General features: G+C 43.9%; 1 protein-coding gene across 1 annotated transcript in view; it reads right to left on the bottom strand.

Moving 5' to 3' along the window:
- The window catches only part of RHBDL2 (rhomboid like 2), a 51,028-nt gene extending 28,307 nt beyond the window's left edge, over nt 1–22,721 (bottom strand). The window contains exons 1-5 of the mRNA XM_052637898.1: nt 22,607–22,721; nt 9,300–9,319; nt 5,632–5,982; nt 2,797–2,945; nt 448–560 (exon numbers count right to left, since the gene is read on the bottom strand). Of these exons, the coding sequence (XP_052493858.1) occupies nt 448–560; nt 2,797–2,945; nt 5,632–5,982; nt 9,300–9,319; nt 22,607–22,721 (748 nt within the window). The remainder of the gene's footprint in view (nt 1–447; nt 561–2,796; nt 2,946–5,631; nt 5,983–9,299; nt 9,320–22,606) is intronic.
- Nucleotides 22,722–26,818: the final 4,097 nt, after the last annotated feature.

The following is a 26,818-nucleotide window of genomic DNA, read 5'->3' as shown; positions in this document are numbered from 1 at the left end:
CCACACCCTAATGAATTTTTGGCATGCCCAATTTGAGAGATCATTGGCATATGCTGCCAGTCCCAGGATGCTAGTCCCTACCCAGTCTTTGGGTCCCTTTAGCTATTCTCAATGTTCTCTTGAAGTTATCTTTCTTAAATGCAAATTTGGTCACGTTATTTCCCAAAATCATTAGTCTTGGGACATAAGGACCTTCTGGCTTTAGTCCTTTATCCAGTACCTGGACACCAAACTACTCACAGTTTCCAATCGCGTAGAACTCGTACCTGAGAATGGGCACAGAGACCTCTCGATACGCTTATCTCTAGTTAACTGATTTCTAAACTTACCAGGTGCCCTAGCACATATTAGAATGCAGTAAATCTTGATGTAAAAGTGTATTACCTTTGCTTATTACCTCCTAAGAGTCCAGAGATGTTGATTCTGTATTATATTCGGAACACTGACCTGCTATCACTCCTGCCAGGTACACCAGCCCCACTCGGAGGCCTTTGTGGACCATTTCCAAGGGGATGCCCAGACTGAGCTGCATAATAAGATTCCCCAGGATGTGCTGAACTCTGCAGAGACAAACACCATTGTCAAACATTATGACTAGCCCAGGCAGTTATTTCCTTGGGAGGTTAACAGGCATTGATATGTTGTTTCTAGTTAAGAACATGCTTAATGTGAATTCCATTTTCTAATTTTGTTAGGTGACTTTTTTAAAGAGATAAAATCTTGAGCTTCAGTATGTGAAGCAGATAAAAGGACATTTTTGAAATATACATTTACTTTATAAGTTTTGTTTTACAGTAATTACTGATAATGTCAAACAGAGCAGTGAGGAAGCTTTAAGGAATGGAATATAAGCTTGCAATTATGGGTTTAGCTGACAGTTGCCATCACATGTCAGCCTTAACACTTGATTTTGTTTTAGTCGCACAGTAATGCTGAGAGAATACTAATTCACTCATATTGAGTTGAAATTTCAGTAGGTTTTTAAACATCTCTTGCAAGCTCAGGGTAGTCTTTAATAAAACAGATGGTGGGACTTCCCTGGTGATCCAGTGGCTAAGATTGCACTCACTCCTAATGCAGGAGGCCTGGATTTGATCCCTAGTCAGGAAACTAGATCCCACATGCCACAGCTAAGACTTGGCACAGCCGAAGAAATAAATAAAACAGATATGGCAAGAGAAACCTCATTCCCAGTTCTGTATTTAAAAGGTTTTAAATTTACCAGAATGGAAAAAAAAAAATGTTTACCTAGTAACACTAGCTAAACTTGCTTTCTCTCATATAAATATACTATAATTTGGTATATAACATTGTTGAATACAAATGCTTTTAAAGTGAAATTGACATTATTTTGCTTGTCAAACCCCACAAGCATCTATGGAAACTCTCTGAATGTCATTTGTCAAATTTCCTTGTAACAGTAATCCTTGATTTAGTTGCTATGTAGCAAAATGCTTTAGTTTTTTTAAGTGGGTATGGTGAATCAGAATTCTGAGTGAGGTCATAAAAGGCTATTAGCATTGAAGAGACTGTAACCAAAACTAAAAGGCAGGCACCTATTGCTTGCATTATTCTAAATAAACTATTTTACACCCATCAAAATGTTGATGAATTACATTTTTAACTTTGGCAGAGGTGGGGAGGAAGTCACTGGCAATTCACATTTTAAAGGGAACATTTAACAACACCACACAACTTGGGGGACACAATTCTGGTTTGGTGATAATTTGGTCTCTTCTCACTGATGAAAGTGAAGTCACTCAGTCCTGTCCGACTCTTTGTGACCCCATAGACTGTAGCCTACCAAGCTCCTCTGTCCATGGGATTTTCCAGGCAATAGTACTGGAGTGGATTGCCATTTCCTTCTCCAGGGGACCTTCCCAACCCAGGACTCAAACCCAGGTCTCCCACATTGTAGACAGACGCTTTACCGTCTGAGCCACCAGGGATATTGATATTCCTACGTAAATACCAATATTAGGCAGTTACAATATAAAGTACACTGGACTTGGAGTTAGCACTAATGGGTTGAGATCCTCACTCTACAAATGACTACTTCCCGTAAGCCTCACACAAAACAGCAGGAGCAGTGCTTGCCTCCTAGGGTTGCCAGGAGCATCAAACAAGATTATGGATATAAAAGTGCCTGATTAATACTAAGGGCTTCCCTGGTGGCTCAGAGGTTAAAGTGTCTGCCTGCAATGCAGGAGACCAGGGTTCAATCCCTGGGTTGGGAAGATCCCCTGGAGAAGGAAATGCCAACCCACTCCGGTATTGCCTGGAGAATCCCAGGGATGGAGGAGCCTGGTGGGCTACAGTCCACAGGGTCGCACCACCGATAGCACAGGGAACTGTGCTCAATATTCTGTAACAACCTCACTGGGAAAAGAATTGGAAAAAGAACAGATACATGTACATGTATAACTGAATCGCTCTGTTGTACACCTGAAATTAACAGCATTGTTAATCAACTATGAAAGTGAAAGTGAAGTCTCTCAGTCACGTCCTACTCTTTGCGACCCCATGGACTGTAGCCTACCAGGCTCCTCCATCCGTGGGATTCTCCAGGCAAGAGTACTGGAGTGGGTTGCCATTTCCTTCTCCAGGAGATCTTCCCAACCCAGGGATCAAACCTGGGTCTCCCGCATTGCAGGCAGATGCTTTACCATCTGAGCCACCAGGGAAGACTCATAGTCCAATATAAAATAAAAAGTTAATAAAGTACCAAACAAATGTTCAGGGCTATGGTTACTTACAGTCACCTCTGACATCAGTGACTCAACTGTCATTGCTTACCCAGCATGAACCAGCATGTACGAGATAAATCTCCAGGCTTCCTCCCGCTTCTCAGGACGGTAGATAAAGGGACTTTCCAAGATGCCTGTGTCCAAGGTGATCCACTGTTTCTGAGGCTTCCATACAGCATAGTAAATAAATACCGCCAGCTGACAGGGAGGGGCAGACACTAAAGTTAACCATACCTGCTGCAGAAAGCAGCCCCATTAAAGCCCACGGGCACTACCTCTGTTTGAAAGAATTTGCTCTTAAGATTACTGCTCCACAGCATGTGCTCAGATGGCAGAATTCAGTTCCCTGCTGTATATCTGACCGTGTAACTGTAGGCGTCTCCTGCTTCTTCCAGCAGTTAAGAGCAGCCCTAGACCAAACTTCAAAGAAGAGTCCCTCTTGAACCCACTTTCCCCTCCTGTGCCTTCCACTTCCCACCTTCACCACTTGATCACTCATCTGCAACTTAATCAGTCATCTGCAACTTAATAGGAAATGAGGCCACCACTGGCTTCTGAAAAACAGAGGAGGCAAAGGGGAAAATAGTGACTTTACAGTGGGAAAACCTGGCAAACAGGACCTGAACCAAGTGACGAAGGCCCACGTCACAGGGAGGGCATGTGGATGCCCCCATTCCCGAACGTGACGTGATGAGAAGGGCCCTTCACTCCTGTGGTCTTCCTCCCCCAACCCCACAACTCCAGTCTAACCATGAGAAAAAGTATCGGACAAACCCAGACAGAGGGACATTGCATAGGATACCTGGCCAGTACTCCTCAAGACCACCAAAACCACGGAAAGCAAAGGCTGAGAGAGGGTCAGAGGTCAGAGAGGAGTGGGGAGATGTGACGAGTAAACAGTGCGACACCCCAGGTTCGAGGTCACCGATGGAAAGACGGGCGAGATTCAAATTAAGCCTGGAGTTTAGCTAATACTGATATCTCAATATGAGTTTCCTGGTTTTGACAAATGTAAAACTATGGAAATGTAAGATATTAACATTGGGAGAAACTGGGTAAGGGGCATAAGGAACTCTCTTACTATCTCTGTAACTTTTCTATAAAGCTAAAATTACTCCAAAATAAAAAATTTGCTTAAAAATCATTTTTGGCAGCACCACTCGGTCTGCAGGGTCTTCGTTTCTTGACCAGGGATTGAACCCAGGCCCCTGCAGTAAAAGTATCGGATTCTAACCTCGGAACTGCCAGGGAATTCCCCCTTTCCTTTTTTTAATGTACAGTCTATCACATCCAGCAAAATACTGAGTAGAAATGGTGATGGGCATTCTTGTCATTTCTGATTCTAAAGGAAAAAACGATTTTAACATTTCACTGTTTGTACTATTAAGCCCCTAAGATGGTCCTCAAGGGTCCCCACCACTTAATATTCACACCCTTGAACAGTTTCCTCCTTCAATGAATTAGGGCTGGTTTCTCTGTCTTCCCCAATCAAAACAGCACTGACCAAAGCTTCTTTCAGGAATGCCACATTTTGGCCTTATCTTTATATAAGCTGTAAGAGGCCAGGTCCCTATGATAGTTAAATTTATGTGTCAGTGTAACTAAACCACAGTATTTGGTCAAATATCATTCTACATGTGTCTGTGAATAAAGCAGACTACCCTCTGAAATGCGGGTGAGCTCATATCAGTTGAAGGCTTAATAGAACAAACATTCCTTGAGCAAGAAGGAATTGTGCCAACAAATGGCCTTTGAACTTCAGCTTATCCCCAGGTTGCTAGTCTGCTGGCCCACCCTGTAGATTTTAAATTTGCCAAGCCTCTGCAATTACATAAACCAATTCCTTAAATCAATCTCTCTCTCTCTTCATATATGTGTATAGATAGATGATAGATTGTGTGTGTGTGTGTGTGTACATCCTATTGACGCTGCTTCTTTAAAGAACCCTGACTAATACAGTCCTTGATAAGAAAGTTGAGGCATCGGTGGGAACTAAGAGAATAACAGCAGCAACTTTCTCATACTCTTAAGTCGGGGCTTCCCTTGTGGCTCAGAGAGTAAAAGAAATCCACCTGCAATGCAGGAGACCTGAGTTCAATCTCTGGATCAGGAAGATCCCCTAAAGAAGGGAATGGCAACCCACTCCAGTATTCTTGCCTGGAGAATTCCACGGAGAGAGGAGCCTGGAGGGCTACAGATCACAGGGTCACAAAGAGTCGGACGTGACTGAGTGACTAACACACACAGTGCCCCTAAGTCACATCCCACAGGCGGCCATACTCTGTCAATTCCTTTATGAGGCATCATGGTGTGGGAGAAAAAGCTGGGTGAGATAAGGCTCAGGACAAGCCCGGTCCTGGTCAAATAACTAAGTATGCGGCCTTGGGCAAGTCACCCCACTCTTTTCCGGAAAACAAAACAGCTGACTGGACCAGAGTCTGATACTCACTACATGCTGCCCAGAGCCGACATCACTAGAAGATCCCAATCCCATTTTTTCCTACTGAAATCTGGAGGCAACCTATAGCTCTTTTAAACATAGAGCTCCTGATAGACCTTACCAATCAATCAAAGCTGGTTCATGAGATCAAACCAACTGGAAACCCAGAGATTATATGATCTCTAAAACCCCCACCAACTAAAATGAAATGAAGCCACTGCGATTGTGGTCACTGCTGGGCAGAGGAGTTGTTTGAAAAATAAAACTCAACACTTGACTGCAAGTCCTGGGAAGGCAGGAGGAGCCTGGGAGGGGGCTGTGCTTGCCACCCCAGGCTCTCTTCATGTGTTCCCCAGTCTTCCCTCCAGGTGTGAGCTGAAGCCCCAGTGTATCTGCAGCCCCCCAGGAGTCCTTGCGCCAGTGCCCACCACCCGGCACGTTTACCTCGGCGATGCTGACGCAGATGATGAACACGGGGGGCGGGAGGCAGTTAGCTCTTTCCAGGTATGTTCTTCGCACCGGTTCAGGAAGCATCCATTTTGAGACAATCCTGTGGACCTTTCTAGGCTTGAAGGGGTCTTTATCTGCCCTGCCCTCTCTCATTTTCTCCTCTTCCAGCTCTTCTTTCATCTCTCTATCCATATTCAGAGTCACATCCTCCTCTATCTCCAAATCATGAGCAGCAGCCATTGTCCTGGGTCCTCCTCCACCTGAAAGGAACAAGACTATCGGGGGGAAACAGATGACCCTATAGTCTTTGGGCCATAGCTCTTTCCTGGGCTCTCTGGCCATTGCCTTCCCAGTGAGTCAGTAGAAGGTGGCTGCAGATCTGTTGCCCAAACACATGCAATATCCATACCCTCACCATCCGGATATAATTGTGAAAAAGTACTAAGTTCTCCCCAGCTGCGGAAGAGGACTCCCCAGAAGTCACTTATGGAATTGTCACCACCCAAAGGGTGGACTGGAGCTTTGGGGTGGCAGCTCTACCTCATACACCCTTTCCTTGCCCTCTGCCACTGACTCCCAAGGCAATTATTAGTGTTTAAGAGATAGCTTTGCCACGAGGTGATACATCTCAGAGTCTAAGCCACACACACACGTAACTGAATTCAGTTTTGACTAGCTTAAGTAAGTAGTCTCCTCTCAACTCTTATTAGTTTCATCTTACTTCTACTCCCAAGCCAAACACAGGTCTCTGGTTTCTGATTCCGAATCAAAAATTATTTAATGAGCATCGACTATGTATCCGGTACTATGCTGAGAGGTACTATGTATCAGGCACCCATTTTAGTTTAAAAAATTCCCCTCCCCTCAAAAAAGATTTAAAACCACATCTTCTCTTTTTAAATTATCAGTGTCCTTTCCAACGTGCCACCGCTGCATTCTGTGGCACAGGAGTTAAGTAGGCCATTGCTGACTGGCCCTCCAGGTGCAGCACCGCCACTCTCGCTAAAACACATCTTCCCAACAACTCGTTGACATTTGACACTCTTGGCTGAGTTCCTACTAATTTCTACACCCAGTATCCCCTTGAACTCAATCCTCAATATCTAGACACTCCAGCATTTATTCAACAGATATCTGCTGAACACCTACTATGTATCAGGTGACCAGTTCTATCCCAAAGTGTTTACAGTGTCATGGAGGAGGCTCAGGTCAATAAAGATCACACAAATAATTGTATAATTACAGCTGTGCTAAGAGACACCAAGCAGACGCATAAGTCACTGAGGCGGCGTGTCTGTAACTGAGGCCAACTACGTACTCCCTTCTCTCCATGTGTCTGGTGCAATCTGTACAGTCTTTCTCCTTTCGGCTTAGTTCTGTTATATTTTGCTTCTGGTTGAACTACTTAATCAAATATTTTCATAATCAAAAAAATGGGTGCTGCTGCTTCTTAGTCGCTTCAGTCATGTCCAACTCTGTGCAACCCTATGGACTGCAGCCTGCCAGGATTCTCCAGGCAAGCGTACTAGAGTGGGTTGCTGTGACCTCCTCCAGGGGAGCTTCCCAACCCAGGGATCGAACTCGGGTCTCCTGCATTGCAGGCAGATTCTTTACCACTGAGCCACCAGGGGAGGGGGAGGCTCAAATACATTAAAGGAAAAAAATAGTGTTGCCAGACAGTACAATCCCTTTCTGAAAAGAGTAATGTATTGATACACAGGGAAAACATCTGGAGAATTAACCATAATTATATTCGTATGATGGGATTTCACTAGATTTTTCCCCTTTATGCAGGAGTGGGTCTACATTTTGTGTATGCTGAAGCTTAAACAATATGGGGGGGTGCTCTTTGGAAAAAATAACATTAAATTTAAATTATAAAATAGAAAAACTCTAAAAGTACTTAGAGTGCTTTAGAAGAAGCCTGTGTAAGTAGAAATCTGAAGCTTAAGCTTTGTTAGTATCACAGATAACCCAGCCAAAACAATCTTGAAGAACAAAACAGGAGGCACCGCATTCTCTGATTCAAACTATAATTTAAAAAACTACAGTAATCAAAACAGTATGGTACTGGCACAAAAACATACAGATCAAAGGAACTGAATAGAGAGGCCAGAAGTGAACTCACACCTATATAGGCAATTAACCTAAGGAAGCAAGAATATACAATGGGGAAAAGATGGCATCATACCACATACGAAAATAAACTCAAAATGGATTAAAGACTAAAATGTAAGACCTGAAGCCATAAAACTTCTAGGAGAAAACACAGGCAGTCTACTCTTTGACATTGGTCTTAACAATATTTTTTCTGGATATGTCTCCTCAGGAAAGGGAAACAAAAGCAAAAATAAACAAATGGGACTATATCATACTAAAAAGCTTTTGCACAGCAAAGAAAACTACCAACAAAAGGAAAAGGCTGCCTACTGAATGGGAGGAGATATTTGCAAATGATAGATCTGACAAGGAGTTAATATCCAAAATATACAAAGAACTCATAATACAACCCAACATAAAAAACAAACAACCCAATGGAAAAATGGGCAGGGGACCTGAATAGATACTCTTCCTACAAAGAAGACATAGAGATGGCCAACAGACACACGAAAAGATGCACATCACTAATCATCAGGGAAACACAATCAGAACCACCATGAGGGGAATTTCCTGGCATCTCAGTGGTTAGGACTCCACATTTTTCACTGCTGTGGCCCAGGTTCAGTACCTGGTCGGGAAAATAGACCCAACAGTCATGCAGTGCAGCCAAAAACAAACAAAAAAGCCACAATGAGAGTCACTTCACACCTGACACCATGGCTTTTATCAAGAAAGACAACATAACAAGTGCTGGCCATAGTGCTGAGAAGAGAGCCTTCGTGCACTGTTGGTAGAAGTGTACTTTGCTACAGCCACTATGCAAATAGTACAGGGAGGTGGTTTAGTCGCTAAGTTGGGTCCAACTCTTGAGACCCTGTGGACTGTAGCCTGCCAGGCTCCTTTGTCCACAGAATTTCCCAGGCAAGAATACTGGAGTAGGTTGCTGTTTCCTTCTCCAGGGGATCTTCCTGACCCAGGGATCAAATCAGAGTCTCCATGGAAAACAGTATATGGATTCCTCAAAGAAAAGCAGAATTACCATTAGATCCAGAAATTCCATTTCTAGGCACTTATCCAAAGAAAATTAAAATGTACCTCTGTGTTAAATGCTGAATGATTTACAGTAGCTAAGATACAGAAGCAGTCTAAGTGCCCATCAATAGATGAATGGATAAAGGGTATGCGGTATGCACACACACGCACACACACACAGAGGAATATTTCTCAGCCATGAAAAGGAATAAAATCTTGCTATGCAACAACATGGATGGACTGAAAGGGTAGTATGCCAAGAGAAATGAGTCAGGCAGAGAAAGACAAACACTGTATGATTTCACCTACATGGGTAATCTAAGAAACACGTGAACAAACACAACCAAACAGAAGCAGAGTCATAGATACAGAGAACAAACAGGTTTTTGCCAGAGAGGAGGAGGTTGGGAGGAGGCAAGAAAAAGATGGGAGATAAAGAGGTACATTTCAGTTACAAAATAAATGTCACAGGAATAAAATGTAGTGTGAGGAATACAGTCAATAACTGTGTAATAGCTATGCATGGTGACAGATGACAACCAGACTTTTCCTGGTGATGATTTTGTAATTATAGAAATAACAAATCGCTATGCTGTACTCTTGAGAGTCCCTTGGACTGCAAGGAGATCCAGCCAGTCCATTCTGAAGGAGATCAGTCCTGGGTGTTCTGTGGAAGGAATGTTGCTAAAGCTGAAACTCCAGTACTGTGGCCACCTCATGCGAAGAGTTGACTCATTGGAAAAGACTCTGATGCTGGGAGGGGTTGGGGGCAGGAGGAAAAGGGGACGATAAAGGATGAGATGGCTGGATGGCATCACGGACTCGATGGATGTGAGTATGAGTGAACTCTGGGAGATGGTGATGGACAGGGAGGCCTGGAGTGCTGCGATTCATGGGGTCGCAAAGAGTCAGACACGACTGAGCGACTGAACTGAACTGATGCTGTATACCAGGAAGTAACAGTGCTGTGGGTCAGTTATTTCAAAAACAAATAAAGTCATAGAAAAAAAGATCAGCCACATCAGATATATGTGACTACCAAAGGTGGGGGTGGGAAGGGGAATTAGATGAACGCAGTCAAAAGGTGCAAATTCCTGCTGCTGCCGCTCGCTCAGTTGTGTCCGACTCTTTGCGATCCCATGGACTGTAGCCTGCCAGCCTCCTCTATCCATGAGATTCTCCCAGAAAGAATACTGGAGTGGGGTGTCATTTACTCCTCCAGGGGGATCTTCCCAGCCCAGGGATCGAACCCACATCTCTTACCTCTCCTGTGGTTATAAGATACATATGTACTAGGGATGTAACACTATAACATCATAAAGATAATTAACACTGCTGTACATTATAAATGAAAGTTGTTAGGAGAATAAATCCCAATAGTTCTCATCATGAAGAAAAAAAATTTTTTTCTAGTTCTTTTAATGTATCTATATGAAATGATGGATGCTCACTAAATGGATGCTCAACGATCATTACGTTGTACACCTTAAACTTAAAAAAAAAAGATATAATAAAAACAGAGCCATATGTATGAGACCTTTGCTGGACCCTAAAGTCTCAAGCAATGTACTATTTCTTCCTTCCCCTTGTGGATCAATGTCTTAAAGGATGAGTTTGTACCCACTAAAAACCTTGTCATCTGAAACTCCGATCGAAACTGCTCTAAGTTATGCCCTTTAAATAAATCTACTTCTGTTGTAATGTGAGTTCTAACGAAGTGTGCAGAGCAGCCCAGTCTCTTCAAAGCACATCCTCATGCAAATACTCACATACTCCTCTGAACAATCTGGGAAGAAAAGCAAGCAATATGTTCCTAATTCTCACCTTCCACTTTCCTAACTGAGCTTCCTGTTGAAAGCCCTTCATCCCTGCCTTTCATCCCAACCACATTCCACTGGCTGACTTCTTTTTCCTACTACCCAGCCACAGGCATCCCCTCTGTGCACTTCAGCAACACTGTCCTCCCGCAATTGGCCTTCTCTAACTTGGTGGGAAAAGGCAGTGTCAAGGTCACTAAAGGACGGGTACACAGGCTAGACAGACCTGGGGAATGGCCATGTCTTAGTTTTATATGCCACCCCAGTAAATAGCCCTGGATCTGGGACTGTGAACCATAGAATCAGGGCTTTGAGGGATAGGAGGCAGGGGAATGGAGAAGTTTATGTTTAATGGGTACAGAGTTTCAGTTTGGGAAGATGAAAAAGTTCAGGAGATGGATGATGGTGATGGTTGTACAATACTGTGAATGCTATGAATTAATTATACACTTAAAAAGAGTTAAAATGGTTTTATGTGTGTTTTACCACACGCACAAACTAAATAATAATATTAAATTTTCAAGGTCACTGTGGAGACTAGATAGAATATACTGTTTATCATTAGCATGTGCTTAATCAACAGTACCCAATGTCACTGACATTTTCAGCTTAGTCCAGTGTATCTAAACTTCCTCTCATGCACATGCTCAGAAGCTCAGTCATGTTTGGCTCTTTACAACCCCATGGAGTATAGCTCAGGAGGCTCCTCTGTCCGTGGGATTCTCTCAGCAAGAATACTGAAGTAGGGTGCCATTTCCTTCTCCAGGGGATCTTCTGACCCAGGGATCAAACCCACGTCTCTTATGTCTCCTGCACTGGAAGTGGTACATCTTCCCAAGTGGTACCACTAGCACCACCTGGGAAACCCTCTAAGTATTTTCCACTGGAATTTTCTTTTTTTGGAGGGGCTGGGGGGCCGCATCAAGCAGCATGGGGGATCTTAGTTCCTCAACCAGGGATCAAACTCAGGCCCCTTGCAGTGGAAGCACAAAGTCCTAACCACTGGACTGTCAGGGAAGTCCCTAAAATTAACCATTTTAAAGTATATAATTCAGTAGCATTAACTTCCCTGGTGGCTCAGACAGTTAAGCATCTGTCTACAATGTGGGAGACCCAGGTTCGATCCCTGGGTCGGGAAGGTCCCTGGAGAAGGAAATAGCAATCCACTCCAGTACTATTGCCTGGAAAATCCCATGGACAGAGGAGCCTGGTAGGCTACAGTCCATGGGGTCGCAAAGAGTCAGACACGACTGAGCGATCTTCACCGTAAATATATTTATAGTGTTGTATAACCATCACCACTATCTATTTCCAAAATTTTTTCATCACCCCAGACAAAACCCTCATACTCAGTAAGAAGTCACTTCCTTCTTGCTCCATCCCTCCAGCCTCAGACAGCCATTAATCTGCTTTTGGTCTCTGTGGATTTACCTATTCTAGATATTTCATACAAATGGAATTATACAATATGCGGCCTTTTGAGCCTGGCTTCTTTCACTTAAAGTCTGCAAGGTTCATCCATGCTGTAGCATGTGTGGTACATCACTCCTTATGGCTGAAGAATATTACATCACATAGACAAATAAATAAAACCACATTGTTCATCCATTCATGGGTTTAAGGGCATTTGGATTGACTCCACCTTTGGGCGACTGTGAATAGAGCTGCTATGAACATCCCGATACAACTTTTTATTTAAATACATGTTCTCAATTCTTTCAGGAATATACCTAAGAGTGGAATTGTTGGGTCATATGGTAATTCTGTGTTTATCAGGAAATCTTCAGATCCCATTTTTAAGTGGTTAAGACTCTGCGCTTCCACTGCAGGGGACACAAGTTTGATCCCTGGTTGGGAAACTAAGATTCCGCAAGCCAAGTAATGAAGTGGAAAAAAAAAATTAAAGTGGGGATAAGGATAGCACTTACTTCATAACATTTTTAATTGTTTCTTATTGCAGTATAGCTGATTTACAGTGTTGTGCCAATCTCTGCTGTGCAGCTAAGTGACTCAGTTATACACGTATCAGTTCAGTTCATTTCAGTCCAGTCGCTCAGTCGTGTCCGACTCTTTGCGACCCCATGAATTGCAGCACGCCAAGCCTCCCTGTCCATCACCAACTCCCAGAGTTCACTCAGACTCACATCCATCGAGTCAGTGATGCCATCCAGCCATCTCATCCTCGGTCATCCCCTTCTTCTCCTGCCCCCAATCCCTCCCAGCATCAGAGTCTTTTCCAATGAGTCAACTCTTCGCATGAGGTGGCCAAGGTACTGGAGTTTCAGCTTTAGCATCATTCCTTCCAAGGTAATCCCAGGGCTGATCTCCTTCAGAATGGACTGGTTGGATCTCCTTGCAGTCCAAGGGACTCTCAAGAGTCTTCTCTAACACCACAGTTCAAAAGCATCCATTCTTCGGCGCTCAGCCTTCTTCACAGTCCGACTCTCACATCCATACATGACCACTGGAAAAACCATAGCCTTGACTAGACAGACCTTAGTCGGCAAAGTAATGTCTCTGCTTTTGAATATACTAGTGTCCTTTTATTTGTATTATTTTTTTTTATGGCTTATCATGGGATATTGATTACAGCTTCCTGTGCTATACAGTAGGCCCTTGTTGTTTATCCATTCTAAATGTAATAGTTTGCATCTAGCAATCTCACCTCATAGCATTTTGGGGAAGATTATTTGAGATAATCCATATAAAGCCTTAGAACATTTTCTGGCACATAGTAAACATGCCTTAATTATTAGTCCTATCGGCTATGGATGGATGAGTGGGTATGTGGATAGGCAGATAGATGGCTAGAAGGGTGGGACTGAGTCTGGGGTCTATTTTCACACTGCAAGTTACTAGGAATTAGGTCACATTTTTTTTTTTCAAATGCACTCCATTAGGCAAGGCTGCACATTATAATAGATTATAGTTAATAAATTTAAGGAAGTCCCCTTTTATTACTTTTTTCCCAGTAACTTTGCTGAAAATAAAGGCTTCTTCTCTTACACTCACCCAGTTCCCGAGGGTCAGACTCTCAGTGTATAGAAATAACTATGGGGTTGGGCAAAAACTTCATTCGGGCTTTTTGCAATGTTTTGTGGAAAACCTGGATGAACTTTTTGGCCAATCCAGTATTTTATTAATTTTCCTTGCATATTGATGATTATTTCTAGTTTGTTTCATGTCTCATAAATGGCAAAACAGAGTGTGGATTTAAGATCAGCAGCTCTTAAATGCAAATACTAAGGCATTTTAAAAGAAGTTCAGGGACTCCCTGGTGGTCCAGTGGCTTAGACTCCACACTGTCAATGCAGGGGGCCTGGGTTCAATCCCTGGTCAGGGAACTAGAGCCCACAAGCCACAGCTAAGACTCGGTGCAGCAAAATAAATGTGCAAGTAGGAGTGATTAACATTGTGTTAATAAGCCCTAGTCATACATGATCATTTCACGAGGAAATAAAATTCCTCATTGTTAATAACACAACTTTATAGCTGTAAAAGGGCTTCCCTGGTGGCTTAGACAGTAAAGAATCTGCCTGCAATGTGGGAGACCCACGTTAAATCCCTGAGTTGGAAAGATCCCCTGCAGAAGGGAATGACAACCCACTCCAGTATTCTTGCCTGGAGAATCTCATAGACAGAGGAGCCTTGGCAGGCTACAGTCCACGGGGTCACAAAGAGTCAGACACAACTGAGTGACTAACACACACACACACACACACACACACACACACACCCCTATAAAAAGAGCTAGAAAAACAAGGATTACATTTCTCCCCCAATTTTTCTCTTTTTTCCAGACCTCAGAATTTCCAGAAATTTTATGACCTCAGGGCCATCATTTTATTTATTTTAGTGAAATATATTTCCTGTGTTGCCAAAGTATCTGACCCATTCAGTCTGGCTGAGCTCACTCTGTGTGTGCTTTCTTCCTTGGTGTGTGTGAGTGTGTATTAGTCACTCAGTTGCGTTCAACTCTTCGAGACCCCATGGACTGTAGCCCGCCAGGCTTCTCTGTTCATGGGATTCTCCAGGCAAGAATACTGGAGTGGGTTGCCACTCCCTTCTCCAGGGGATCTTCCCAACCCAGGGATCAAACCCAGGTCTCCTGCATTGCAGGCAGATTCTTTACTGTCTGAGCCACCAGGGAAGACCTTCCTCCTTGGTACATGCAGTAAAGGGATCTGATGTCTAGGTCTAAGTAGATTCTAGAAATAGATGAACATGTTGGTAGAGATGGTGGCATTTTGGTTTGATCTCTCTTCTCAAACACTATCGTGCTTTGACTTCCGTACCCTGTGTGCCTGTTGCATGAATATCGAGGCCCCTCTCTCGTTCATCTCCACAGGTGCTGCTTCTCATCTGACATTCCCTGTCCCTCCCACTCCTGTTTACCTTCTGCTCCCACAGCTGAATTTCTGAGCACAATTCTCCACCATGGAAACACTACTGACCAGATTGGCAACTTATGAGGCTATATGGAAATGGGTGCCGTTTATGAGGTGTAATTGATGCAGGCTTTTCACAAGGCAATTGGGTAGTTTCTATAAAATATGAAACTCATATACCTTTCAACAGACTTATTCTACTTCTAGAAATCTACTTCTAGAAACGTATTTGAGCAAGTACTCAAGGCTATCGTTCAAAGATGTTCAGAGCAGAACTATTTAGAGTAGTGAAAAATTACAAAGAACCTTAAAGTACGTTAATCAGGTTGTTGTATTTTCTGATAGTTCTCCTTCCTTATACTGTGCTGAAATCTGCTCACCATCACTTCCTGGGTCAAAGGTTCCCCTCCCCAGGGCCTCACAAAGCACGTATAAGCTAGGGTCATGTCATTAATCATGAGGGTGTAGCCTATATAGGCTATGAGTTCTATAAGTCAAAGTTGGGATAGATAATCGGAATTTCCTGGATTACCAGAATTTTCAGAGGCTCAGTCCATAGCACAAGATCTCAAAACAAGTCAGCAATGGTTACAACACATTATAGTCTCAGAAATATAAAAACATCTACAGCTATCAAATTATTTACTTGGTCACTCTCATCACAGTGTTAACTCATGGAGTGAACTGTTTACTACACTGACTACTTCCTTATTCATTAAGCAAAGATGATGCAGGTTTCTTAAGCTTTCTTGAATGTAGGCTTGATATTATGCCTCAGCTCCTACCTTTTATCTGCAGCAAGTGGCTGTCAACTCTTTGTTGAAATCACACACACACGAACACACACACACATTCAGATCAAAACTGGGTGGAACTGCTGTGAAATGTTCTCATCCTACACTTAGAGAACAACTGGGGTAGATTATTAAAAAGAATACTGGAAAAGTAGAAAAGACTCAGAGCCTTCTGGTTAAAAATGGAGATGTTTCCCTGCAAACAAGAACTGAAGACCTTCCCTTCAAGTCAGCAATTATTCTCAAGAAGAGGAAAAATAGAAAGAACTTTTCTACTTCCTGACCTTACCTGGTATAAGCATTGCTCTTGTTATGAATCATGGAGCCAGTGTGCTGGCCAAGGATTGGAAAGGGGAGGGCTCTGCTCTTTTACCCAGAATAGTGATCTGCCTTTAAAATATATATATCTGTAGAAAAAGAGATTTCCATAAGAAGATTTACATAGGAGACTCTAGACATTGGCAAGGGATTTTTCTGAAGATCGCTTGTGAAGTGAAAGTCACTCAGTCAATACAGTCCATGGAATTCTCCAGACCAGAATACTAGAGTGAGTATTCTTTCCCTTCTCCAGGGGCTTGAACCCAGGTCTCCTGCACTGCAGGCAGATTCTTTACTGGCTGAGCCACAAGGGAAGCCCAAGAATACTGGAGTGAGTAGCCTATCCCTTCTCCAATGGATCTTCCCAACCCAGACATTGAACTGGAGTCTCCTGCATTGCACATGGATTCTTTACCAACTGAACTATCAGGGAAGCCCAAAGACCTATTCAGTTCAGTTCAGTTCAGTCGCTCAGTCGTGTCCGACTCTTTGCAACCCCATGAATCACAGCACACCAGGCCTCCCTGTCCATCACCATCTCCCGGAGTTCACCCAGACTCATGTCCATCAAGTCCGCGATGCCATCCAGCCATCTCATCCTGGGTCGTCCCCTTCTCCTCCTGCCCCCAATCCCTCCCAGCATCAGAGTCTTTTCCAATGAGTCAACTCTTCACATGAGGTGGCCAAGGTACTGGAGTTTCAGCTTTAGCATCATTCCTTCCAAAGAAATCCCAGGGCTGATCTCCTTCAGAATGGACTGGTTGGATCTCCTTGCAGTCCAAGGGACTCTCAAGAGTCTTCTCCAACACCACAGTTCAAAAGCATCAATTCTTTGGTGCTCAGCCTTCTTCACAGTCCAACTCTCACATCCATACATGACCACTGGAAAAACCATAGCCTTGACTAGACGGACCTTAGTCAGCAAAGTAATGTCTCTGCTTTTGAATATGCTATCTAGGTTGGTCATAACTTTCCTTCCAAGGAGTAAACGTCTTTTAATTTCATGGCTGCAGTCACCATCTGCAGTGATTTTGGAGCCCCAAAAAATAAAGTCTGACACTGTTTCTACTGTTTCCCCATCTATTTCCCATGAAGTGACGGGACCAGATGCCATGATCTTCGTTTTCTGAATGTTGAGCTTTTAAGCCAACTTTTTTGCTCTCCTCTTTCACTTTCATCAAGAGGCTTTTTAACTCCTCTTCACTTTCTGCCATAAGGGTGGTGTCATCTGCATATCTGAGGGTATTGATATTTCTCCCGGCAGTCTTGATTCCAGCTTGTGTTTCTTCCAGTCCAGCGTTTCTCATGATGTACTCTGCATAGACGTTAAATAAGCAGGGTGACAATATACAGCATTGACGCACTCCTTTTCCTATTTGGAACCAGTCTGTTGTTCCATGTCCAGTTCTAACTGTTGCTTCCTGACCTGCATACAGATTTCTCAAGAGGCAGGTCAGGTGGTCTGGTATTCCCATCTCATTAAGAATTTTCCACAGTTTACTGTGATCCACACAGTCAAAGGCTTTGGCATAGTCAATAAAGCAGAAATAGATGTTTTTTGGGAACTCTCTTGCTTTTTCCATGATCCAGAAGATGTTGGCAATTTGATCTCTGGTTCCTCTGCCTTTTCTAAAACCAGCTTGAACATCAGGGAATTCACGGTTCACGTATTGCTGAAGTCTGGCTTGGAGAATTTTGAGCATTACTTTACTAGCATGTGAGATGAGTGCAATTGTGCGGTAGTTTGAGCATTCTTTGGCATTGCCTTTCTTTGGGATTGGAATGAAAACTGACCTTTTCCAGTCCTGTGGCCACTGCTGAGTTTTCCAAATTTGCTGGCATATTGAGTGCAGTACTTTCACAGCATCATCTTTCAGGATTTGAAATAGCTTAACTGGAATGCCATCACCTCCACTAGCTTTGTTCGTAGTGATGCTTTCTAAGGCCCACTTGACTTCACATTCCAAGATGTCTGGCTCTAGCTTAGTGATCACATCATCATGATTATCTTGGTCGTGAAGATCTTTTTTGTACAGTTCTTCTGTGTATTCTTGCCACCTCTTCTTAATGTTTTCTGCTTCTGTTAGGTCCATACCATTTCTGTCCTGTATCGGGCCCATCTTTGCATGAAATGTTCCCTTGGTATCTCTAATTTTCTTGAAGAGATCTCTAGTCTTTCCCATTCTGTTGTTTTCCTCTATTTCTTTGCATTGATCACTTTTTTATCTCTTCTCGCTATTCTTTGGAACTCTGCATTCAGATGCCTATATCTTTCCTTTTCTCCTTTGCTTTTCGCCTCTCTTCTTTTCACAGCTATTTGTAAGGCCTCCCCAGACAGCCATTTTGCTTTTTTGCATTTCTTAGGTACCCTTATTCACTATTGAGAATACTGATAGGGACATAGTAAAGAGACAAAGTTGGTAATTAAACAGTTAATCCCACTAGGGGATTATAAGTCAAGAAAAAAGTATGGGAGACCCTTGTAAGTTAATGATCACTCAAGAAAGCAGGTTTGCTTAACCACAAAACCAAGCAGGGCTGCTTAGCAACAAAACCACACAACAGAAGCATGAGACATGCCCCCAGACAGTAAAACCACGGTGGCATGAGATCCACATCCTGCCCAGTGAGCCTGGTGAGTTAGTGACCCCGAGGACATGCTCTCTGCACACACGAAAAACAACAATTTATGGAAAGGTAACATTTCAAAGTGCAAGATCCTCAGTGGACTGAGATCTGAGATAATTCTTCCATAGTGTCATGACAGTCATGCTGCTGCTGCTGCTGCTGAGTTGCTTCAGTAGTGTCTGACTCTGTGCGACCCCATAGACAGCAGCCCACCAGGCTCCCCTGTCCCTGGGATTCTCCAGGCAAGAACACTGGAGTGGGTTGCCATTTCCTTCTCCAATGCATGAAAGTGAAAAGTGAAAGTGAAGTCGCTCAGTCATGTCCGACTCTTAGCGACCCCATGGACTGCAGCCCACCAGGCTCCTCCGTCCATGGGATTTTCCAGGCAAGAGTACTGGGGTGGGGTGCCACTGCCTTCCCCGCATGATAGTCATAGTGACAGTCATAGTGTCTTGACCATGTAGGGACCAAAAAAACTCCCCCACCTGACATAGAGGAGGAGCTGACGATGGAACCATGACATCTACTCAAGAATGAGGAAGAAAGTGGTTTTCTCCCTTTCTGACTTCTCCTTTGATTATAAAACTGTAGCCCACTAAGTTCTTGCGGTGGGGCACCTTCTCGCCTGCCCACTTATAAGCCTCACAAGCACCCTGTTCTAATAAATTACTTCTTACCCATCACTTTGCCTCTCACTGAATTCTTTGTGCCCTGAGACGTAAAGGACGGGAGCTCCTTGGAGTCCCTCAAAATGCCATGTAGCATTTTCAATATCACATAGTGTTTCTCAAAATTATGTTATAAAGTAAGTCCCCAAAATTTAAGTTAAGGACTTCTGTAACTGAGCAGAACCGTATGGGGCTTCCCAGGACAGACCTCTCTGCCATTTCCTCTGCTTCAGCTCCTCTCTAAAGCACCTAGAAAACAGTATCTGATGCACATTTCCTGAGTTGTTTTGCAGATACTAAAAAACCCCACCAAATGAAAGACGTTAACTACCTGATGACCATGAGCAGAGCCCCCAGGCCTACTGAACCTAAGGATTGATAACGTTAACCCTGTGACTCCACCCTGTTACCTCATCAGAGAACTGTGTGCCAGCTGATCACATACCCTGGGTCGCCCCTTCCTCGTCTTGCCTTTTAAAAATGCTTGCCTGAAACCCATCAGGGGAGTTCAGGTGTTTTGAGAACTAGCCACCCTGGACTCCTTGCTTGATGCCCTGCAATAAACACAGCACTTTCTTCCACCACAACCCAGTGTCAGTAGACTGGCTTTCGTGCATGGACAAGTGGACCCAAGTTTGGTTCTGTGACACTTCCACTGTATTCTTTTGATAATGCTTATGTAATGGTCATTTGTTAATTTTCTCAGCCAATTACTCATTTCACGAATCTGGGTGGGCAGCAAGGACCACTTCCCGGTACAAAAGCTAAAAATGTCCAATACTCACTTTTCCAGGTTCTTAGGCTCAGGTATGTGACCTGGGCTTGAGCAGTCAGCTGCATTTGCTTAGAATTTGGAGGACTGGAGCTGCGGATGGGGAATATTCTTTACATGGTGCACTTTAAAGCAATGGCAGCAGTGTCTCGTGTCCATCCAGCTGTGCCACTGGAGTCAGTGTGGCACCCAACATCCGATGCCCACTGTGTCTTTCATGCAGGTTGAAGCAATGAGCGTGCAGCAGCGACAATGTGGCTCTTTTTGCCTGCCTGGCTCTGTACCTCTAACTGCCTGGCCTCCCTTTGATTCTGCTTATTTCCTTCCAGTGATCTTGTAATCTACCATGACATTGTGATATATTAAGAAATATATACATTTGGTCTTCCTCCCCAGACTTCCCTGGTGGCTCAGACGGTAAGGCGTCTGTCTACAATGCGGTAGACCCGGGTTTGATCCCTGGGTTGGGATGATCCCCTGGAGAAGGAAATGGCAATCCACTCCAGGACTATTGCCTGGAAAATCCCATGGACAGAGGAGCCTGGTAGTCTATGGGGTCGCAAAGAGTCAGACACGACTGAGCGACTTCACTTTCACTTTCACTTTCTAACTGCCTGGCCTCCCTTTGTCTCTGCTTATTTCCTTCCAGTGATCTTGTACTCTACCATGACATTGTGATATATTAAGAAATATATACATTTGGTCTTCCTCCCCAGCTCCCGGCACTGAGCTCCTAATACCCCTGAAATTTCCTGAGTGATAAGTGTGAGAGGAGTATCTTTTGCTATTCTTAATAAGCCTCTTTCAGCTGTACCTGAGTTTATGCAAATGAAGGTATTCTTAGAGGATGGGGACTGGTCACCAGAGGAAACAACCATGTGATTAGAGAGTTGGGACTTTCAGTCCCCCACCTCTGGGATGGGAAGAAGTGCTCGAAACTGAGTTTAGTCATCGGTGGTCAATAATTTAATCCATCATCCCTATGTAATTGAATCTCCATTCAAATCCTAAACAAATGGGTTTGAAGAGCTTCCAGGTTAGGTGAACAGTTCAAGGTGCTGGGAGGGTGATGCATTTACAGAAGGTGTGGGGGCTCTACGTCCCTTCCCACATCTCTTCCATTTGGCTGCTCCTGAGTTGTAGTCTTTATAATAAACTGATAATAGTAGGCAATGTCCTGTCCTGAGTTCAGTGAGCTGCTCTAGCAAATTATGGAACCCAAGGAGGGAGGAGACAGAAACGCTGAAATTATAGCCGTTTGGTCAAAAGCCCTGGAAGCCTAGGCTTGCAACTGCATCTGAAACCGGGAGCAGCTTTGTGGAACTGAGCCCTTAATCTGTAGGGTAGTCAGCGTCAGAATTGCTTGACATGGAAACCCCACACATTTGGTGTCAGAAGTGTGAGTACTATTAGAGGTCCACTCTGTCTCACAATCTCTGTGATCTTCCAACAGGAGGCTGACACAGTTTTGTTGCTGTATTCCACAAGCCCAGAAAGTTCCTGATGCATCAAAGGTGTTCAGAAAATACTTGTATCTGAGTAAAAGGTAAACAAACTCTCTGCAACTTTGATGTATTAGTAAATCTACAGTTGTTCCAAAATACAGTTTATTTAAAAGAATACTGGAGGGAGGGAGGGAAGGAGAGAGGAATTCCGTGTACACCGTATTAATTAAGAGTTTTGGGTTACTTCTCTTAAACCGAGAAGCACTTCGCCTCATCCTTTTCCTCCGCACACCCACCCACCCCCATTGTCATCATTCTGCCATCGCTGAGCCTTCATCGAGACCTGCAGAGCTACCATGCTGCACTGGTTACCAAAGGGACTGTCACCTGTCTTCATGGAGCACTATTCCTTGTGCTTGGCACTGTGAAGACTCGAGTTCTACTCCCCTCAATGTCTTACAGAATTATTGTAAGAATCAAATGAAGTTCTAAGAGTTGCCATAATGGTGAGCACTTAGTGTGTGCCCGGTTCTATGCCAAACACTTTAAGAGCGCGCTCTCCTTTACTTCTTACAACAGTCTTGTAAGTTGGGATAATAACGTCCCCAGTTTGTGGATAAGGTAACTCGGGCTTCCCGAGCACCTTGCTCAGGGTCATAGAGCTGGTGAGAAGGTGGAGCAGGAGACGAAGGCGTCTGACTCCAAAGGCCCCGTGCGTGCCTCTGCCTTGTGATTCCCATGTAACAAGTGTGCAAGAAGTGTGCATAGTTCTGAGCATTTTCATCCCATCCTTCCCTCTTTCCTCCTCCCACTTCCTCCTCCAGCTCTCCGATCAGATCCCGACTAGACTCTGGGAGTTCCCAGATGGGAGCTGTAGAAGAACTGGCAAGCGGGGCTGGGAACACCCACCACTCCCATACTGCTGCAAGGAGTCAAGATGGAGAAAGACATCCAGGAAAGAAAAAGGATGTGATTCTCTGAGAACCCGAGGACTAAGTCAGGCTCACCTTCCCTTCTCCACCTCACCCAGGAGAGCGCTGCCAAGGCCACCAACCTTAGAACAACTCCTCTTTGGCAGAAGAGGCTTTCGATCACTAAGCTGTGCTGCTTTCCCAGCTGCATGCGAACAAGTAGGTTTCAGACATCTGAACTGTTTTTTTAAACAGCTGGCCCCACCCATTCATTGGTACCAGGCGGGCCCTTGCAGAGGCTGAGTCCAGCCTTGATGTGGCTGGGGTGTCCAGAAGGCTGGGCAACAGACTATGCTGGGTGTACCCAATTGCTGCCCAGCTGGGCGGGGTGGGGAGGCTTTGAGTGGTGTTGCTAGGCAACCTGGGTAATTGGAGAGGCCACGGATTGGGCTTCTGGGCCACAGAGACGAACAGCCTCCTTCATCACACTGCAGACCATCATTATGCCTCATTCCAGAGTCCTGCAGCAATCTCTCTGTGGTTATAGCCTGAAAGAGGGCTTTTTTAGCTACAGAAATTAAGAACCAGCCTTTCCAATTTATGGGTTTGTGGTTGTGGTTGTTTTCTTTTCACTACATCTCCAAGAATACACTTGAAATAAATAGGCAAAAGATTTTAAAACAAAATAGAAAGTACCTTTACAAATCCCCTTTTCCAAAAGTGTTCCTTATTCCTGAAGCAAACAAAGCACACTTGCCCTCAGTTGTGAGGGCACCTAAGGTAGGGACGCTCTTCTTCCTGAGGTCTCTGCATGCCCACTATGTGTTAAAAGATTCTCCTTTGGAACCCCACAACTGTGGCTGTGGTTCAAGGTGGGGGGACCAAGACTCCGGTCATATACAAGACCTCTCAGTGGAATAATTTCTTTGTGTCTCTCCCATTCAAAGACTATCATGACTGCCCCTTCCCAATCCACAGAACCACTTTCACTTGCGGGGTTTTTAGTTTGTTTTTTTGTTTTTGTTTCATTCGGCCGTGCCTCAAGGCTTGCAGAATCTTAGTTGCCTGAATGGGGATCGAACTTAGGCCCACAGCAGTAAAAGTACTGAGTCCTAACCACTGGACCATCAGGGAATCCCCATCACTTGTGGTATTTTGATGAATCCTCCTAGCTGCCCTGTGAAGAAGACACCATTTTTATTCCCATTTTACAGATGAACAAAGGCAAAAAGAGGTACCTGGGATTGCACATCAAAAGCAAAGCCAGACCACTGTCCCATTCTTGAGGCTAGATCCTGAGCCACTCCACTATTAATATACCCACTGCCTCCCCACAGAGCTATTTAAGCACTCTATTATAACATTTTTGTTTTCTGTTATAATAAATAATAGTAACAGTAATATATACTGTAAAGACCAAAGCTTTATGTTGTATCTCATACTGTCCTCAACACATTTTCTTTGTTGATTGTGATCAGACTTTCAAAGCTGCCTCATGCACACTAAGAAATAGAATATGGAAGAAGTCCCAAAGACAGACACACTATTTAACTAATGACCTAGCCTGCCAGAGCACAGAGCTAAAGGAAAACTCCCAGATGGTGCCAGGGGTAAAGAACCCTCCTGCCAATGCAGGAGACATAAGAGACACAAGTTTGATCCCTGTGTTGGGAAGAGCCCCTGGAGGAGGACACGGCAACCCACTCCAGGACTCTTGCCTGGAGAATGCCATGGACAGAGAAGCCTGGCGGGCTACAGTTCATGGGGTCGCACAGAGTCAGACACGACTGAAGTGACTTAGCATGCAACGCAGTGACCTAGCCCACCAGAGCACAGGGCTGAAAGAAAACTCCTAACCTCCTTAATTCAAGGAATTGGCTCTGTTTGATAATATGATGATACTATTTCAGTCCCTTCAGTAAGGAGGCAGAATCACTGCTCTCAGTAGGTATTTGTAGGTATTCTTCAAAAAGGCTTTCACTGCCTCATCTTCAATGTTTCTTAAATAATGGTCCATTGATGATAACCAACTGTGCTGCTTTGCATGGGATGAGGGATATGTGATTCAGGGTGCTAAAATTAGGACAGTCCTGGGCACACCAAGGACAGCTGGCCACCCTGACATAAACCAGCTACAGAATCATCTGAAAAAGTCAAGTGGAGATGGCTGGTTTTAACCCTAGGGCAGTGGTTCTTAACCCTGGCTACACATCAGAATTGTCTGAGGAGATTGTAAAGCAGTGTAAATGTCTGAGCTCACCCCTGATCAGCTGAACTAAGGCCTCTGGAGCTAGGGCCTGGGCATTGGGATTTTTTGATGTGCAGCTAAGATTGAAACCACCTCCTGTAGAAATGTGGATTCTGGGCTGGGGTCTTGCCCAGGAACCTGCCTGTCTTTGTAACAGCTCCCCAGGGGATTCTCATGTACACTATGATTTGATAACCAATGAGTTCTTACGTGATATGTGAATTTATTGCACAACATAACCTGAATGCCTTGTATATGCTATACACTGGAAACACACAAAAAAGCAAAAACAAAACCACTTCCTATTCCCCAGGCCCTCTTTATTCCCCGGTGGAGAACAAAGACCTATAAATTGTTCTAACACAGTATACAGTAGTCTCCCCTTATCCACAGCAATACATTCCAAGTCCCCAGGGAATATCTAAACCTGTGGGTAGCACCAAATTTTATCTATACAATGGTTTTTCCTATACACACATACCTATGGTAAAGTTTAATTTATAAATTAAACATTAACAACAATAACTAATAATAAAATAGAGTTAAAACAATATTCTGTAATAAAAGTTGTGTGAATGTTGTCATCATTCTCTCTCTCTCCAAATCTTATTGTACAAATTTAAAGCTGTTTCCATCTTAACTAAGCACTTACCATACATTGTGGCTGTAACTTTTGCAGTCTGAGGTGAGATAGCAAACCTAACATGCATTTTCTTTTCCTTCTTCACAATTTCATACATAGATGATTCATTTTTATCTTAGCAGCCTCAGAATGCAATTTTTTTCCTTACCATTTTTTTGTTGTTGTTGTTGGTCACACCATGTGACTTGTGGAAGCTTAGTTCCCTGACCAGGACTCGAACTTGTGCCCCTTACAGTGGAAACAGAGTCCTCACCATTGAACCACCAGGGAAGTTCCCTTTTTTCTTTCCTTATTAAGTCAAGAAGTTTCACCTTTTCACTTAAAGGAAGCACTTTACAGCTTATCTGCGGCATATCCAAATTGCCAGCATTATTACCCTTGTGTTTTGGGGCCATTAGTAAGTAAAATAAGGGTGACTTTAGCATACCTCAACTGATAACCAACACTGCAGCTAGATGACTGGGCAGGATACACTAGACAAAGAAATGATTCATGTCCCAGGCCAGATGGAGCAGGACAGCTTGAGATTTCATGAAGCTACTCAGAAGAGTACACAATTCAAAATTTATGAATTGTTCATTTCTGGAATTTTCCACTTAATATTTTCAAACCAAGGTTGACTTCAGGTAACTGAAACCGGGGAAAGCAAAACCTCGGGTAAGAAGAGGGTGCTACTGAACTGTGGTTTAGATTTTAAAGTGGGCCAGTCTCATCAGGGCAGTTGTGGTTATTCAGTTTCCAGAAGCCCAGTGTGGTAGATTAAAGACAGAGCATATTACTTGCTGTTTCTCCACGAAAAGGTGGTTTTGTTTCCCCACCTTGAATCTGGGCCAGACTTGTGACTAGTTTTGACTGATAACATGAGGCAGAAGTAGTGCCGGATGCCTCCAAGGCCAGGCCTGCGGAGATCTGCAGGCCTACTTCTGTTCCTCTTGGAATGTTCCCTCTTCGAGATCTGACATCATATAAGGAGAATGACCTCCACTGAGGCCACCATCCCATGAGGAAGTCCAAGCTACTCACAAGGAGAGAGAGACCACAGAGAAGAGCACCAAAGTGCCAGACCTATGAGTGAAGCCTTCTTGGAGTCCAGTTCATCCACCAGCTGAATAGTGCCAAGGGAATGATCTCAGCTGACACCACATGCAGCAGAACTGCTCACTTTAACCCAAATTCCGGACCCACAGACTCATGACAAAATCAAATGGCTGTTGTTGGAAGCTACTATGCTGTATAGTGATTTGTTGTATAGCAATAGTTACCAGCACCCCTCATCAGAACCAGAGGACGACATGACATTCCATACCATTCTGCCTTCCCTTGAACACCATTCATCTTCACAACCCCTCAGCAGAGTAGACAGCAGCTGTCTCACCTGAAAGAGCCTCTCAGTTAATCTCCATCTCTGTTTCCATTC

The sequence above is a fragment of the Budorcas taxicolor genome, chromosome 3 (assembly GCF_023091745.1).
Source record: "Budorcas taxicolor isolate Tak-1 chromosome 3, Takin1.1, whole genome shotgun sequence".
Taxonomy (NCBI): domain Eukaryota; kingdom Metazoa; phylum Chordata; class Mammalia; order Artiodactyla; family Bovidae; genus Budorcas; species Budorcas taxicolor.
This window is presented reverse-complemented; position numbering and strand designations above follow the sequence as displayed.